Source organism: Chrysochloris asiatica, unplaced genomic scaffold (assembly GCF_000296735.1).
Source record: "Chrysochloris asiatica unplaced genomic scaffold, ChrAsi1.0 scaffold00117, whole genome shotgun sequence".
NCBI classification, from domain to species: domain Eukaryota; kingdom Metazoa; phylum Chordata; class Mammalia; order Afrosoricida; family Chrysochloridae; genus Chrysochloris; species Chrysochloris asiatica.
The window spans coordinates 7,126,058-7,144,723 of NW_006408635.1; the positions used below are offsets into that span (position 1 = coordinate 7,126,058).

At 46.5% G+C, this 18,666-nt stretch overlaps 1 protein-coding gene across 1 annotated transcript in view; it reads left to right on the forward strand.

Annotated features, from left to right (window-relative positions):
* The first annotated feature begins 10,583 nt into the window (after positions 1 to 10,583).
* Positions 10,584 to 18,666, forward strand: part of SYNJ2 (synaptojanin 2) — a 164,821-nt gene continuing 156,738 nt past the window's right edge. The window contains exon 1 of the mRNA XM_006868455.1: positions 10,584 to 10,710. Coding sequence (XP_006868517.1) covers positions 10,584 to 10,710 — 127 coding nt within the window. The remainder of the gene's footprint in view (positions 10,711 to 18,666) is intronic.

Below are 18,666 nucleotides of genomic sequence, written 5' to 3' on the forward strand. Positions count from 1 at the left end.
CCTCCAACACCATAACTCAAAAGCATCAATTCTTCTACAGTCTTCCTTATTCACTGTCCAGCTTTCACATGCATATGAGGTTATTAAAAATACCATGGCTTGGGTCAGACACACCTTAGTCCTCAAGCTGACATCTTTGCTCTTCAACACTTTAAAAAGGTCTTGTGCAGGAAATTTGCCTAATGCAGCATGTCGTTTGATTTCTTCAGTGTTGCTTCCATGAGTGTTGATAGTCGATCCAATGTATCAAATCTGTTCTTCAGAGGAACTCTAAATTCAGGTGGGATATATTCAAGGTCATATTTTGGCTCTCGTGGACTTGTTTTCATTTTCTGCAGCTTCAGTGTGAATTTGCATATGAGTAATTGATGGTCTGTTCCACAGTCTGCCCCTGGCCTTGTTTTCACTGATGATATGGAGCTTTTCCATCATCTCTTTCCGCAGATGTAGTCAATTTGATTTCTGCGTCTTCCATCTTGGTGAGGTCCATGTGTATAGTCATCTCTTATGCTGTCTAAAGAAGGAATTTGAAATGAACAAATCACTGATTTTGCAGAAATCTATCATGCGTTCTCCAGCATCATTTCTATCACCAAGGCCATATTTTCCAACCACTGATCCTTCCTCTTTGTTCCCAACCTTTGCATTCCAATCACCAGTAATGATCAATACCTCTTGATTGCATGTTTAATCAATTTCAGATTGAAGAAGTTGGTAGAATTCTTCTATTTCATCCTCACTGGCTTTAGTTGTTGGTGTGTAAAATTGAATAATTGTGGTATTAACTGGGCTTTCCTGTAGACACATGGATATTATCCTATCGCAGACAGCATTGTACCTCATGACTGATCTAGATATGTTCTTTTTGACGATGAATGCAACACCATTCCTCTTCAATTTGTCATTCCCAACATAGTAAACCATGTGGTTGTCAGCTTCAAAATGGCCAATACCAGTCCATTTCAGTTCACTAATGCCTAAGATATCGATGTTTATGCGTTCCATTTCATTTTTGACAACTTCCAGTTTTCCCAGATTCATACTTCGTACATTCCATGTTCCGATTTTCAGTGGATGTTTACAACTGTTTCTCTTCATTTTGGGTTGTGCCCCATCAGCAAATGAAGGTCCTGCTGGCTTTTCTCCCACGAGCGTTACTCTATTTACGTCATTATGGTCAACTCTACTTTGAGGAGGCAGCTCTTTCCTAGTCACATTTTGAATGACTTCCAACCTGAGGGGCTCATTTCCCGGCTCTATATCTGACAGTGTTTCTCTGCTCTTCATAAGGTTTTCAGTGACTAAAGATTCCGAAGTAGTTCGTCACTCCGTCTTCCTTGTCTGTCTTTGTCTGGAAGCTCATCTGAAACCTGTCCACCATGGCTGACCCTGCTGGTATTTAAAATACCGGTGGCATAGCTTTCAGAATTACAGCAACTCACAAACCATCACAGTACGACAAACTGACAGATGAGTGGTGCCTTTTGGCTTAGACTTCTTCAAATAATAAATGGAAGACTTCCAAAGGGAAGTCTTCAGGAAATACATGGTGAAAGAGATACATACACTTATGGTCACTCTCCCAAATGTATGAGGGTGAGTCAAAAATGATCCACACTGTGATTATATTAAAATGCTTGTCCAGGTCCACAGCTGATGACAGCATAGAACATGCACATAGAATGATCCTGTCGAATAGATGAGTGACAGTGGATGATATGGCAAATCATCTGCAAATCAGCCATGGCTCTGCCTACATGAAATCACCCACAAAACACTTGGGTTTCGAAAAGTTTGTGTGAGACGGGTACCCAAAGAATTCACAGCAGAGCATAAATAGAAGCGTTTGGAAATCTGCAAACAAAAGAAGGTAAAAATTTCTTTAAAAAAATTGTTACTGGTGATGAGACATGGATTCATCACTATGAGCTTGAGAGTAAATGGCAGAGTATGGAATGGGAACATCTTTAATTGTCAACCAAGAAACAGTTCAAAATTCAACCATCAGCTGGAAAAGTTATCTGGGACTCTCAAGGGAAAAAGGCTCAATGATCAACAGTGCTCATTACAGTGAGGTTAATTGCAGCGGATTAAACACAGAGGACAGCATTAAATACAGTGATCTTGCATGACAATGAACATCTGCACACCTCTGCCCACACTGTTGACCCTGCAAAAACTTCAGTTTTGAAGTGTTAAAGCATCCTCCTTATAGTCCTGATCTTGCTCCATTGCACTTTCACCTGTTTGGTCCCCTGCAAGTAGCCCTTCGAGGACGAAGATGAAGAAATTAAGACAGTGATGCATTGGTGAATTCCAGCTCAGCCTAAAACCTTTTAAACAAGGGAATACGAAAGCTTGTTGGCAGATGGACAAAGACTGAAAAGCAAGGAGATTATGTCGAAAAATGATGTATTTATTTGTCTTTTCTAAAAGTTGTTTAAAATAAATTCTACAGTCAGAGTGCAGATAATTTTTGATTCACCCTCATAAATTAAAGTGAAATTGAATATATAGAAAAGTTACAAAACCCTCAAGGAAAAAGAGAAGGAAACACAGCAGCAGATGAGAGAAAGATAAAAGAAATTAACCAGAAAACTGATGGGATGAATGTAGCTGCCTTAACAAACCATTTCACCTGAGTTGTTCTGCTTGCCCCTCCTTCTTTGCTTCTTTCCTTCTCTCCGGGTATTACATATTGATTTTTCCTACTTAGAAAGATAAACGTTGTACCACCTTCCCAATGCACGCCGCGCACGTACACATGAACATGTGTGCTCATTGCTCTGCTTCCCGATAGAGTTACATCACTCGTTTTGCATCAATAGACAATGTGTATGTGATTAAACCACCACTTCATCTCTCATACTTGGGACTTGTTATCCCTATCTTGTCCCTGGAGAAGGACATCATGCTTGGTAAAGCAGAGAGCCAGTGAAAAAGAGGAAGACCCCCAATGAGATGGATTGGCACAGTGGTGGCAGCAATGGACTCAAGCTTAACAACAATTGTGAGGATGGCACAGGACCAGGCAAAGTTTTGTTCTGTTGTGCGTAGGCTCGCTATGAGTCGGAACCAACACAACAGTAGTACCCAACAACAACAACATGATTAAAACTGAATAAGTACTGGTACCAGTTGAATCTTGTGGAGTGTATACACTAAGATTACACTTTTTTTTTTCATACAATTATTTTTATTTGACTAATTAACACTTTCCCCCTTCTTTTCTCTACTAAGGACACGCATGGGAAACAGCCACTAGGGCCTCCCTGGAACAGGTATGATTTGGATTGTTTTTCCAGCTGTGCACTGGCTGGTGCCTAAGGCAGATTGGCAGGTAGCACACCTGTGTGAAGAGCGCAGGTGTAGCCAGAGGTCAATAAAACTCCCCTGGCCCCCAGAGCCCTCAGGAACCACACAAACCACCGGGGTACAGAGATTGTGGACTCAGGAGTGGACCAGGGAAAATGGCTGGCACCGAACCTGTGGGCCAGGAGGTGGGAACTGCAGAACCCGTTGTCAGTCTGAACCAGAAGGAGCATGTCGACCTCTGTGTGGTAACCTGGAGCTAGGGGGCACATCCTGATGGGGCGTTCATTTGTGTCTGAGGCAGGCTGTGAGGAAAATTAACAGGAATCTCTATCCAGTTACCTCTAAACTGAGGCTGTCGGTTGTATGTGTTACAAATACAGATATGTATCAGTACCTCATATTTTCTTTTAAATGGTATCGCTTTCACTCTTTAGAGTAGTTTTAGATTAACAGAAGAACTGAGCAGAAACTACAGAGCTTCCATCTGCCCCTCTCAATCTCCACCCCCACCCCAGTTTCCCCTATTAATCAACCTCTTGTCTCCCTGCAGCAGCCTCTGCGTGTACTCAGTAAATATTTGTTCATGAAATCAATCAGTCAGGGTAAGAAATGGAAAGGACAACCCACCCTCCCACAGAGACTAGGTGTGACTATGGAGACTTGTCTGTCTGTTTATTCATTCAACAAACACTTCTGGGGTGCCTACTGTGTCCCAGGAGTGGTCCTAGGCCCTGCGGGGCGGGGATGGACACAAAGGGAAACAAATAAAACAGCAAAACAGAAACCCTGCTCCAGGAATCTGATGGTGGGAGAGAGACTCAGCACAGCTCTGCTCAGGGATCTGATGGGGGGAGAGAGACAACACACAGGAGAGGTAAGTAAGCGCAAACACACTGTGATGGATGGGTCCTGATGGCCTCCTAGGACCGGGTCATGTGCTATTGTGATGTGCTTCAGCCAGCTCTAAGGTCACTTGTTGTTAAGTGCTGTCGAGTCGGTTCCAACCCATCGTGACCCTGTATAGGGTTTCCTAGGAGCAGCTGGTGACCTTGAACCGCTGACCTTGAAGTTCAAATGGTTTTTCAGTCTGGCACATTAACCCACAGCTCCACACCAGGACTCCCTATGGTCACTGCTGTTGTTGTTGTTAAGTGCCAACGAGTCGGTTCCAACCCATAGCGACCCTGAACAGGGTTTCTGAGGCTGTAAATCTTTACGGGAGCAGAAAGCCTCATCGTTCTCCCGCAGGACAGCTGGTAGTTTCGAACTGCTGACCCTGAGGTTAGTGTTTCCAAGCAGCAGAGTGCCTGGTGGGTTCAAACCACCAACCTTCAGCAACCAGGCACTTTACCCAGTGTGCCACCCATGGAAGTGCGAGAACAGGGTACCAGCGTGCCAGGTGCAGAGGCACCCCCACCCCTACCTCAAGGCTGAGTTCAGGTGAGCCAAACCTGGCACCTAGCATGGAAAATCAGAGATACAGGGGGCTGTGGGGCCCACAGCCGACTTCCGTTTTTTCCGAGGGGGAATCCGCCAAGGCCTGATCTGAGTTGTTGTTCTAACAGAGTCACTGGGGCAGCTGAAGGGGTTGTCTTCCTTCTTAATGTCACTGTAACAGAAGTACCACAAGTGGCTGGTTAACACAAGGGTTGTTATGAAGTGCCACTGAGTGGGTTCCTCTCTTCGGGACTCTGTATAGGGTTTCTGAGGAGTGGCTGGTGGATTCGAACCACCGTCCATGCTGTCCAGTGCATTATCCCACAGCACCACACCAGGACTCCATGGGTGGCTTTAAGAAACTGAAATTTTCTTCTTCCATTTGTCCTTGTTTGGCTCAGAGTTAGAGTTGTTCCTGATCACTCAGAAAAGGTTCCCTTTAAATCACATCCTATGCTGATGAAGCTCATCTACAAGGTGGGGGGAGGGGTTTCCTTGTTATGTTAATAAGCTGCAGCTGTAGGTATTCGGTGTTGTTTTTAAGTGCCAGAGAGTGGGTTCTGTCTCAGAACCGCCCTGTACAGGGTCTCCAAGGAGCACCTGGTGAACTGGAACAGGGCCAGGACTCCAACACTTTGGGTTCTTTTAAACTTTTTATTGTGACTTGGCAGAATGTTTCTGGAGCAGATCAGCTTTCTATTCAACAATCCACGCACATTATTTTTTTCCTGCCATTGATTACAACCTGCACGTGTAACATCACTTGTCCTGCTCCCTCCATCTTTCCTCACTCTTCTGAACTTGCCCTTTTGACCTCCAATGGTTGATTATCCTAAGGAGTGTGTACCTCCCAAGTACTATGGCCCCTTTATAGACCTGTATGGAATCCTGGTGTGGTTTTATGGAATAAAGCACTGGACCGCAAGGTCGGTTTGAACCACATGGTCAGCAGTTCAAACCTACCAGCCACCACACTTAACCACAACAATATATACAAATAGTGCCCAACTTAGAGACATATTTGAGGCAAGGTGAACGACACTTAACCCCCTGTGTTGTTCCTAATAAGAAGGACATTTGTGTACAATGTTGCAGCATGTATCAGCTGATGTTATCATTTGCAGATGTTCAATTTTTATTTACTGTTGAGAACACTGCATGTTTTGAAATTTAAAAAAAGAGAGGGGGGGGGAATTTGACTTATGTTAGAACTGACTTAAAACAAAATTGTGGTTACAGAACCCAGTCAGTTGTAAATTAGGGATTTACACAAAGTCTGTTGTAAAACTGGGCTATTTGCAAAAATAAATCAATAAAATTTAAAAACAGATATAAGAACGTTTCTCAAGCAATCTGTGAGCAAATGAAGTTATAATGGCCCAGGTGTGAACATTATGCTAAATGAAATTGTCGTTAAATGCTGTTGAGTGGGTTCCGACCCACAGCATTCCTGTGTGGGGCTTCCGAGAAGCGGCTGGTGAACCACAATTGTTGTTGTTGTTATGTGCCATGGAGTCGGTTCCGACTCATAGCAACCCTGTACAGGGGGGTTTCTGAGACTATAAATCTTTATGGGAGCAGAAAGCCTCATCTTTCTCCCATGGAGCAGCTGGTAGTTTCGAACTGCTGACCCTGAGGTTAGTATAGTAGCCCATTTTGTAACCACTACGCTACCAGAGCTCATCAATCACAAAATGACAAATATTGCATGAGTTGTTAGGTGCCCTTGAGTCAGCTCCAACTCATAATTAACCCTGTGTGCAACACAATGAAACACTGCCCCATCTTCCTCCATTCTTATAATCCTTGTTATGTTTTAGCCCATTGCAGCTGCTACTGTGTCAGTCCATCTTATTAGGGTCTTCCTTTGATACGCTGACCCTCCATTTTACCAGGCATGATGTCCTTCTCCAGGGACTGGTCCCTCCTGACAACATGGTCAAACTGAAAGAGAGGAAATCTTCCCATCATTGATACTGAGGAGTACCTCCCCCAACACAGATCTGGTTGTGCTTTTGGCAGCCCATGGTACTTTTAGTATTCTCCCCAACACCATAGCTCAAATGCTTTAATTCTTCTGTGGTGGTCTTCCTTACTTACTGTCCAATGTTCACATGCATATGAGACTATTGAAAATACCATGGCTTGGGTCAGGCGTACCTTAGTCCTTAAACTGACATCTTTGCTCTTGAACACTTTAAAGAGGTCTTGTGCAGCAGATTTGCCCAATGCAATATGTCATTTCATTTCTTGATTGCTGCTTCCATACGTGTAGATGGCTGATCTGAGCAAATGAAGTCATTTGACAACTTCAATCTTTTCTCCATTTATATGGATGTTATTTATTGGTCCAGTGTTGAGGATTTCTGTTTTTCTTTACATTGAGGTGCAACCCATATTGTAGGCCATGATCTTTGATCTTCATCAGTAAGTATTTTAAGTCCTCTTTACTTTGAGCAAGCAAGGTTGTATCATCTGCATATTGCTGGTTGTTAATGAGTCTTCCTCCAGTCTTGATGCCATGTTCTTCTTTATATAATAGAGTTTCTCAGATTATTTGTTCAGCGTACAGGTTGAAAGAATGCAACCCTGGCTCAGTCCTTTTCTGATTTTAAAGATTTTAAATATTCAGTATTTCTTTGTTCTGTTCTAATGACTGCCTCTTTGTCTCTGTGGTTTCTCATGAGCAAAATCAAGCATTCTGGAATACCAATTTTTTGCAGGGTCATCCATACATAGCTTGTCCTGATCCAGAGTCGAAAACCTTTACATAGTCAATAAAGCACAAGTAAACATCTTTCTGGTATTCTGTGCTTTCAGCCAACATCCATCTGACATCTGGAATGATATCCTTTGCTCCACATCTTCTGAATCCAAATTGTGTTTCTGTCACTGTATTGTTGTAGTTGTTTTTACATTATCTTTTAGCAAAATTTTACTAGCATGTGATATTGATAGTTCTCTTTGGAATGGGCACAAATATGGATCTCTTCCAATCAGTTGGCCGGTGGCTATCTTCCAAATTTCTTATCATAGACAAGGCCTCCAGTGCTGCATCAGTTTGTTGAAAGATCTCAATCTATATTCCATCAATTCCTGGAGCCTTGTGTTTTTGCCAGTACCGCCAATGCACCTTGGACTTCTTCCATCGGTTCTTGGGCTTCCAGCACTATCGGTTCTTGATCATATATTGTATGAGACCACTGTTACAAAAAGAAAAGATTTTCTTGCTAAAAGAAACATTCTATACTGGTTACCAGGGGTGAGGGTGGGTGTTGGGGAAGGAAAAATTGTTTACTGACTAGAGGGTTATTGTTAAATGCCATTGAGTCTGTTCTGACTCATAGTGACCCTGTATAGGGTTTCCAAGGAGCAGCTGGTGAGTTTGAACTGTCAAACTTATGGCTCAAACCGACCTTTTGGTCCAGTGCTTATCCTACAGTGCCAATCGGGTAGGCACTTGGTAGTTCACTTGGGGGATGGGGAAGGCAATATACAACAAGAGGGAGGTTGGCACAGGAAGATGAAAGTAATGGGAGTCGCAGGAATGTAAGAGTTAAGTGAATAGAGGTAAATACTCTTAACTGATGGTACATGGAGGGGATTGTAATCATTATAATGAAACGAAGACGTATTATTTGTTGAATGTAACACTGATGGTCTATTTTGTAAACATTCACTTAATTCACAGTATGAAGCTTCTTTTAAAAAAAAAGAGATTGACTCAAGATACACCCTACATTGGAGTCCTGGTGTGGGACTGTGGGTTAATGCTCTGGACCACAAGGTTGGTTTGAACCACAAGGTTGGCAATTCAAGCTCACCAGTTGCTTCTCGGAAACCCTACACAGGGTCGCTGTGAGTCGGAACTGACGTAATGGCACTTAACAACAACAAATAGAAGTTAAGATTTACAACACATATTTTGAGGGGACATAAGGCCAAACTTCGTCTCTCATACTTTGGACATATTGTCAGGAGGTACCAGTCACTGGAGAAGGATATCTTGGTAAGGTGGAGGGTCAGAGAAAAAGAGGAAGACCCTCAACGAGATAGATTGGCCAAGTGGCAGCATCGATGGACTCAAGTGTGGCAACAGTAGTGAGGTTGGCCCAGGATTAGGCAATGTTTTGTTCTGCTTTGCATAAGGTCGCTATGGGTTGGTACTGACTCTATGGCACCTAACAACAACAACAACAACAACAATAACAACAATTCAGTCCATGGTAGAGCAGAGGGGTAACCAAGAAGTTGACAGTTTGAACCCATAAACTGCTCCAGAGGAGAAAGATGAAGCTTCCGTGAAGATTTATTTATAGCCTTGGAAATCCTACGGAGCCATTCTGCTCTGTCCAGTGAGGTCCCTGTGAGTCAGAATTCAATCCACAACAAGGCTCCTGAGCGATCTTTCCCGCTGCTTTTCTCACATCACCACCAGGAGGTTTCCCACAGAGGACTGACCCGCTCCTGAAAGTCTGTTTTGCACTTGGGCACTGCCCCTTTCTGGAACAAGTCTAAGAGTTATAAATACAGGCTTGGCTCATAGTCTTTCATTTCAGTGAAGGATGGGGCCAGGGAGAAAGCAACCAGGCTGGTTTGGGGCCTGGTGGAGAAACCATCATTGTCTCTGGAGCCTTCTGGACTCGCCCATTAGAAGAGAAGGAAAGGAAACCTCCAAACCCAGGTCCCCTTTCCCCCAGGTTGCAGAACATGGAGAGACCAGAGGTCTGGGCTAGAGCCCAGTGCCCACAGGGTAAGCTAAGTTGCAGAGAAGTGGAGAACCCCTTGGTGAGTCAGACCATGGGCTGGATGTTCTGTCCATGACAACATCCTGGTGTGGACAATGGGCTGCAGGTCTTCATTCTTAGGTAGCTAATAATAGGCAATGCCCAGTGAACACTGTCCATGCCAGGCCCTTACTAAGCCTTTACCAAATGAATTCTCCAGGTGGCGCAGTTCAAGCCCACCAACCTCCACAGGAGAAAGATGACACTTTCTGCTCACACAAAGATTTAAAACCTCAGAAACATTATACAGGGTCGCTGTGAGTCACAACCAACTCGATGGCACTTAATCACTAACCTAAATGCTAGTGGTTCAAACTCACCTGGTGGTGCCAAAGAAAGTTCTGACAATTTTTTGTCAGTTGCCATGAGTCTATTACAGCTCCTAGTCAGCCCACGTGTGTCAAAGCAGTCCTGCTCCATAGGGTTTCCAAGGCTGTGACCTTCCAGAAGTGGAACGCCAGACTTTTCTTTTGAGGTGCCCCTGGGTGGGTTTGAATCATTCACTTTTCAGCTAGTTGAGAAGCCAGCCAAGTAAACATTAAAGAGCAGAGGTCTGTTCTAGAACATGAGTCACAATGGATTAGGGGTGGGCTGGGTGGGTAGTCCTATTATGCCCACTTTACAGACAGGAAGACAGCCACAGAGGGTTGTACTGGGCAGGGTCCCAAGGAACCCTGACTGCCCTCCTCCTCCCGTGGGCACGCGCTGGCTTGCTCTTCTTGTAAATGCTTTAACTTCCAAGTTCTCCCGGGCACCCTCACTCTCAGTCTTCATCCTCCCCCGCAGGCTGCTCCCCTGCCCAGGGAAGACCTTCATTTCCCACCGAGGGGTCAGCCCACCCACGTGGCCTCCCCTCTTTGAGCGCCTGGGCCAGGGGCCGCGCCCTCTCCCCTGCCGGGTGGTGGCTAAGGAAGAGGAGGAGGCTAGGGAGGAGCCAGCGTCCGGCGGGAGCGCCGCGGCACAAAGTGAAACTCCTGGGAGTGGTGGAGCGGGAGCGTGGAGCCCCACGGTCCCGCGGCCCCGGTCTGGATTCCTGGCCCCATCATGTCACTGAGCAAGGGGTTGCGGCTGCTCCGGCGGCTGGAGCCCGCGGGGGAGAGCAGCGTCCTGCTGGAGGCGCGCGGCCGCGGCGACTGTCTGCTCTTCGAGGCAGGCACGGTGGCCACGCTCGGTAAGTGCAGCGCTGCCCGGGCCTCCTCGCTGGCCCCGATCCCCTGCTCTTCAGTCCCTGGTCTCCTTTCTGGTCCCCTCCTCTCCAGACTCTAGTCTCAGGTCCCCTCCTCCCCTGGCTGCGGGCTCCGGTCCCTTGCCCCCTCATCTGTGGCACTGGGTAGTGCTTGGAGCGGACTCTTACTGACCCCGCGTGGCACTTACCGACCCGGGGTGTGGCCTCGCTGAAGGGAGGGGCATGGGAACCGTGGTAGGACCCCTCTGGGCGGGGTTCTGTGTTGGAGCTGTTTTAGGGTGTGCACCCTCCCGGGACACGTTACCTGCTCCGGACAGTCCGAGCATGCCTGGCGCTCTGCAGCTGTGGCACCGGCTGGAGACGAAGCCAAAGATTACACTTAGATCTGTGGATCTGGCTTCACTCCCGGAGGGGATGACGACCCCCGAAAGTGCCAACGGCACTACCCCGCCTGCCCATGCTGGACGCTTCTGTTCGCCAAAGTATTTAACTTGGCTCTCCACTAAGCACCCGGGGACCGCCTTGGCGCTGGGTGTGTTTGAAGTGAGGCTCAGAAGTCGCGAGGTGGCAGTGTGCTTAAGAGACTGGTCTCATTTAGAAGAGAGCTTTTATTATCCCCATTTTATGCATATGTAAACTGAGGCCTGGAGAGGCTCTTCTTGGCCAGGGGAAACAGTTTCTGTGGTCTGACTCTGCTGTGTGACTATTTCTGTGAAACCATATAATGCTATCATCCCCTTTCCTCTCTTGAATTGTTGCTAACATTTTTGCTGAAGGCCCAGGTTAAAGCATTCTTGGGATTTGAAACTTTCACATGGAGAGCGGGCTCAGAGGGGTTCCCAGCTCTACCTGCTTCCTGTCTCCTAAGAACACATCACTGAGAAGTATCACCTGTTGGAGGAGGCAGGCAGGTGTAGCAGGCACGCACTTGCTCAGTGCCTTCGAAGGGTCTCATCTTTTTTCCTGCATTTGTATGCATAGACCTGGCAGTGTTTCATTCTGTTCTGCATAGGGTTGCCATGAGTCCAACCGCCTCGACAGCATCAAACATGCATGGCTCTTCAGTGCAGTTGTGTACTTTGGAAACACCATCTGTTCTAGTCCCACTTCCCTATTATTTCAGTGGCAGACTCTCTCCTTCCATAAAGAAGACTCCGTTTGATTCCCAGTCAATGCAGCTACCTGTCAGCTTCCTCTTACCAGGAAGAAGGACATGGCTGTCTGCTTCCAAAATATCAACCACTGAAAACCCTTTGGACCGCAGTGGTTCAGAATGGCTGTGTATGGGATTGTCAGGAGTTGGTGACCAATTTGATGACTGCTAACAACAGCCATGGTGTTTTCAATCACCTCATATGCATGCAAAAGCCAGGCAGTAAATGAGGAAGACTGTAGAAGAATTGATGCTTTTTAGTTATGGTGTTGGAGGAGAATATTGAAAGGGCCATGGGCTGCCAAAAGAACCAATAGATCCATTTTAGAAGAAGTGCAGCCAGAGTGCTTCTTGAAGGCCAAGATGGCCAGGCTTCGTCTCTCATACTTTGGACATACTGTCAGGAGGGACCAGTCGCTGGAGAAGGATATCATGTTGGTTAAGGTGGAGGATCAGAGAAAAAGAGGAAGACCCCCAACGAGATGGATTGGCAAAGTGGCAGCATCAATGGGCTCAAGCGTGGCAACAGTAGTGAGGTTGACCCAGGATTGGGCAGTGTTTCGTTCTGCTGTGTATAATGTTGCTATGGGTCGGTGCCGACTCGATGGCACCTAACAACAACAACAACAACAACAACAACAGGATTCATTTCATTGGTATCTTCTTTCCCGGCATGTGTTTAGTCACTTGATCACTGAAACAATGCCTCTAGTATTTCCAGTATCCAAAACATGCAGTGAATTGTGGATTAAGCTATTATCAGATTATTGTAATTTGTACCCCATCCCAAGAAGTCCAAATTTGGTCATTTGGTTAGGCCTTGAAAGAAACACACAGCAATTTCCATTCCATTTTAGAATGTCTACTTCATAGCACATTTATCAGAACCAGGAGATTAATTTCATGGTAGAAAAAAACCACTGACAGGAAAATCCTCTTTGGTTGAATTATGGTGGAGCGAAGTAAGGTTCATACGCATTTATCAGTTCCTCCAGAGCCCACAAGGAAAAAAGATTTTATTTTGTCAAAAGTGAAAATTTAAATGTGATTAATGGGTATAACATAATGCTTATTTTCCATTAAGAAATGAAGTTTAGGCTGAGGTACGTTATGCTGATGGTTGTTACCAGGATGGGGGTTGGAAGGAAAGCTGAATACTGTGGCTTTGTAGGATAAGCACTGGACTGTTAGCCACAAGGTCAATGACTTGAGTCCACCAGCTGCTCCGCAGGAGAAAGATGAGGCTTTCTGCTTCCATAAAGATTTGCAGCCTCGGAAATTCTACACAAGGTTGTACACAAGTTGATGCATGCTCGACTGCACTTAAGAGCTACCATTACTGGGAGACTTTGGGTGAAATCAACCAACAAACCAGATGTCATTGAGTTGACTCTGACTCACGACAACCTCACATGTGTCAGAGCAGAACTGTGCTCTGTACTTTGCAGTGGCTGATTTTGGAGGAAGATTGCCAGATCTTTCTTCCGAGCCATTCTGGGTGAGTTGAACCTCCAAATGTTGGGTTAGGTGACTAGCATGCTAATTGACTACACCACCCAGGGGCACTGACTGACCTGAGCATTTCACTTTTAAAGTCTAATTTTCTGAAATGAAATGAAACTGTGTGTACAAAGCAGTTGTAGCAAGTGGTTATATTGCTGGCCCAGAGAAGGGTTGTCAGAGTCTGCTGTAAGTAGAGAGTTGGTTGTTGTTGTTAAGTGTTGTTGAGTCGGTTCTGACTCATAGCAATCCTGTATAGGGTTTCCAGAGAGTGGTTGGTGGGATTGAACTGCCAACCTTGTAGTTCAAACCAGCCTTGCCGTCCAGTGCTTTATCCCATAGCGCCTCACCAGGACTCCTTTTAAACTTCCTAATCAGGTCATGATTGTACAGAGTGACCCGAGCCCTGAAATTCCCATCTGTATTTGAGGGCTAGTGTGTTTGCTTTCCTTTCCTTAGCGAGGTTAGGAGCGCTTTCACTTTTATGGAAAAACTGCGATTTCTACTCTTGCATGGGATGCACACTTGTAGCAGCTAACATATTGTTAACTTCTGTTTAGCTATAGGGACCCTGTGCACCAGGGAACAAAATGCTGCCACCGGGTCCTATGCCAACCACATGTCTGATGAAACCGCTAGGGTTTTCGTCTGATTGACAGGTGGTGTCATGAGGTACATTGGTTGGGAGTCTAGCCAGGGACTCTGACATGGAAGCTGAGAACTCTACCACTCAGTCACTATTGCCTCCTGATCGTCAGCATGTTGTTGTTGTTAAGTGCTGTCGAGTTAGTTTAAACTCACAACGACCCTGTGTAACATTTCCCAGGAGCAGCTGGTGGGTTTGAACCTCTGACCTTGTGGTTCACAGCCCAACATCACCACACTACGAGTACTTCCTTAGCACCTGATGCTAACCACTCCCCCTCTCCATGAGGTTCACGGTTGGAGGCAGTTTCTTGCTCCGTGATATTCCAATGATGGTTCTTCCAGTGAGGAATGATATGCCCTGGGGTCTTGGGTTTACTCCGCACTGGTCATGATCTCTCCGTGGGCCCTGAGTGCCTCTAAACTCTAGCCAGCTGGGTTTCCGATGCACGCTGCTGCTTTGGGATGAGTCATCTTGTGCTGTTCTGACACTGGGTCCTACATCCACATGACACATTTTACCCCAGAGAGATCCAGGCTTGAGAAATGCTTCGGACTGGAAGGAGCTCAGAGATTCCTCAGCATTTTCCGGTAACGCCCAGAGATAGTCTGGCTCTAGAATTGGATTGTAGTTTTAGGGAGGAAGACTCTAAAGTGAGGAACTTGCTGGACTGCTAAAGGAAAAGTTCAAGTTCACCCAGGGGCTCCTCCGGGATCAACTTTTGGAAAATCAGCCATTGTGAACTCTCTGGAGCACAGTTCTCCTCTGACACACGTTGGGGCTCCATGAATCCGGGGCAGTCAGACGGCAGCCTAATTGACCCAGGTTTAGGTTCAGGATTTAGGTTGAAGAAAAACTAGTTCACTATTCACGGGCTGTACCCTGAAATCTATAGGGTCAGCTCTAGGAGGATTGTGTCCAAATTCCTTCTTCTAACGAGGCTGAGAAACAATTTTTTTTATGGATATCAGTGAGAACAGGAGGTCAGTGGCAAAAACGCCAACCTCACTAACACCCTTTTAAAAGGTTTTTTAAAGTTTTCTTGGTGACCTGCTTCTGACAAAATATAGATAGAATGCCATGGCATGTAGCAATTTCCCTTGGCCCATAATCCACAAATAGCATCCAGCTGTTCGGTTATTTTGCACATTGGAACGAAACGCCCTCACTGTCTTTCTCCCTTTCCAGCCCTGGTGGGTTAAGAGTTGGGCTGCTGACCGCACGTCCACCACCCACTCCAAGGGAGACAGATAGGCTGTCTGCTTCCTAAAGATGTGCAGTCTCGGAGACCCTAAGGAGCGGTTCTGCTCTGTCTGACGGTTGGAATCGACTCGATAGTCGTGATTTGTTTGCCTTGTTTGAGGGTTTTGGTCTCTTTTAGACTTCCTGTGAAGGGTGAGGTGTAGGACCTAGGCCTGCACTGTGACTGTCCTTGACCTCTTAGGCTCTCATGTTCCATGTTCTGCAAACAGCCACCAAGAGGGACGCTCTGAGGGCCCTGGAGATTGCATGTCCGAAACCTTCTTTCTTTCCCGTCCAAGCTGAGGGAAGGCTGGAGAAGCTTGGAGAGATTTAACTGAGTTTCTTGGAGAGTGTCCCTAAATTACTTGAGCTTCTGGGGGAGAAGGTTCTGTGTGCACACCAGGCCCCTGGATTCTGCAGCTGTATGTTTGTACAAAGGCCACACATTTAGGCTTTGTTTGTCATGGTGAAGTGATTCTAGAGCCACCGGAGCAAGGCACCGACGGGGTCAGGCTCTGGTCAGGCTCTGGGTTTATGACCTGGATTTATTTGATCAGTAACTTGAACTTTGACCTGGAGTATCTGAATGTTGCAGATGGTGAGTGTGCTCAGCTAATGGAAAGTTTGAAGGTTCGAGTTCACCCAGAGGTCCTTAGGAAGAAAGGTCTGGCTATCTCCATCTGGAAAATCAGCCATTGCAAATGCTAAGGAGCAGAGGAGTCAGAATGGACTTCAGGGCAACTGGTGGTGGTGAGGAAGAGAATTGGAGGGGATGCAGTGAGCTGGCTGTTTATAGGCCTTCTGGACCAAGGTTGACATCAGGTCCAGAGGTTTGTCTACCTCCCAGAACTTCTACCTTCCCTCCTGCGGCTGTTCTCAATGAGATGTTCTTGTTATTAACTGCCATCGAGTTTGTTCAACCTCATAGTGTTTCCAAGACTATAAATCTTTATTGGAGTAGAAAGCCTTATCTTTTTCCCAAGGAGCAGCTTGTGGATTAGAACTGCTGACTTTATGGTTTGTAGCACAACATATAACAACATAACTATATTACGGAGACTGAAATGGGGCCAGAGTGTCTCAGCCCTCTGCTAAGATTGTGATTTCAACTCTCTCCAACCCTCTGGGCTCTGTGGCCACCAACTTTTTTTTTTTTTAACTTTTAATGTAGAAATGTTCAAACACAAAGTTCCTGTAGTTTTCACAGTGTTCTTCATGTCCACATGGTGTCCATTTCATTTCCTCTGCCTTCCCTCCGGTACTCGAGCCTCCTAGAAGTCAGTTTGTTCAGTGCCGAGGAAGATTTTCATTCATTGGGATTGACTGTTTTTTTCCTTCTTGCATTTATACGTAGGTTAAAAATCTACTCAGTAGATTGAAATGTGATCAAAAGCAGAAACCCCAAACTCACTGCCATCCAGGCGATTGGGACTCGTAGTGACCCTACAGGATAGGGTGGGACTGGGCATAGGGTTTCTAAGGAGCAGGCAGCCCCGTCTTTCTCCCGAGGAGCGCTGGAGGTTTGAACTGCAGACCTAGAGGTTATTAGCCCAACATAATGCACAGTGCCACCCTGGCTCCTCTCCACGGTGTTACAAAAGCTCCTTAGAAGCAGAATGGATAGTGGAAATTGAGCCTAAGATTTTTGGCCAAGATAATTTTTAGAAGCAAAGTGACCAGTTAGAGAAAGCAGGAAGCAGGGGTGCTCTCTGAGCAGTGTCCCCCAGGCCTTCCTGTGGACAGTGGAGATGGCTCAGAAGGAGGAGTCTGGCCTCTCTGACAGTATTGCCCTTAGACCTTGTTCCCGAACATCACCAGGCCTATGGTGCCCTCCAGCACGGGGCTGTACCCATTTGAGTTTCACCTAAAGAACTTTCCACCCAGTGGTCCTAGCCCTACACAGGGTCCCTAAACTGACTGTGCAGTTGGGGTTCATCCCAGGCCTGGGAGTGGTGGGTGTGGGATGTGGGCGGAACTGAGGACATGCTGGTGGGGGTGGGGAGGCCCTAGTGCATGTGAGGCTCCAGCGGGGAGGTGTGGAGAAGGAGAAGGAAGCCCAGGCTGGCCAGCTGTGCCCAATGGCATCAGGTGGTGTGCTTCTCAAAGACAGAGGTTAACAGTCTGTTAGCTTGACATGACTGGGGGTGGGCTTCCAGTCACACTTGGGCTCCAGACCCCAAGTGAGCAGGACAGCCTGCACAGGCTGCACAGGGCCGGGGGTGTCATACTGCTCTAGCCATTGTATTTGTGACCAAGTGCACTGTTGTGTGTATGCATGTGTGATGTGTGCACTGCAGTGTGTGCATGTGTGGTGTGCACTATGTGGTGCATGCACTGTGTGCACTGTGCGGTGTGGTGTGCGCATGTGTGGAGCGTGTGCTTCAGTGCGTGCATTCCGGTGTATGCACAGCAGTGACTACACATGTGGTTTGTACACATGTGTGCATGTGTATTGCGTGAATAGTGCATACACATATGAAGTTTGTTGTGACACCATGCATGTGTGTGCACATGTATATGTACTGTGTTGTTGTTAAGTGCTGTAGAGTTGGTTTGAACCCATAGCGACCCCATATAGGGTTTCTGAGGAGCAACTGCTGAGCTTGAATCTTGGACCTTGAGTTCAAACCAACTTTGCAGTCCAGTGCATTAACCCACAGCGCCACACCAGGACTACATGCATGTTTGATGTGTGTTTATTTGTGGGGTGGGCCTGTGCATGTGTACAGCCGGTAGGCATATATGTGTCTGTGCACGCATGCATGCTTGTGTTGTTCATATGCATGCTCCGGTGTGTAGTGTTTTGTGTACGTGTGCACATGTGTGTGTGTATGTGTTGCATACCTACCCATCTGATCTGGTTGCTGAGTCAGGAGGGGCACCAGACTCCCATCAGAGGAGGACAACACTTTGTTTTCTTTTTACTTGAATTGTGCTCAGTGTTCTGTGAACTGACCCAGGTCCAGACTTGGAATGAGACCCTAGATTTGGGGTCTCCACATACTTCCTGGCAGGGCTGAGTGTCATGGTGGCCACCCAACTCCTGGGGGCCAGCGAGGTGTCTACAGCTGGTGAAGGTGAACTCTTAGACACCAAGTCCAGGGAGCTGTGCCAGAGTTGCCACTGTTGGGATGGCAGGGGTGGGGGCAGTCCCCCTTGAGGTTCGGACAAAAGAGCCAAGTCCGGACCCTTCCTGACCTTTTTGAGGACTCACTTGAGGTGTCATTCATTCAGCATAAATCATCGCTTCAGTCTTTGATCCAGTGTCCTTCCTACCTGTAGGTTTTCTCGGTGATACAGATGTTGAGCCCATTTGTTCAAGGATTCTAGGTGCAGGCTGATGTCCATTTTTAGCTGCTTAAATAGACTAAGGAGTCCTGGTGTGGCGCAGTGGGTTAAT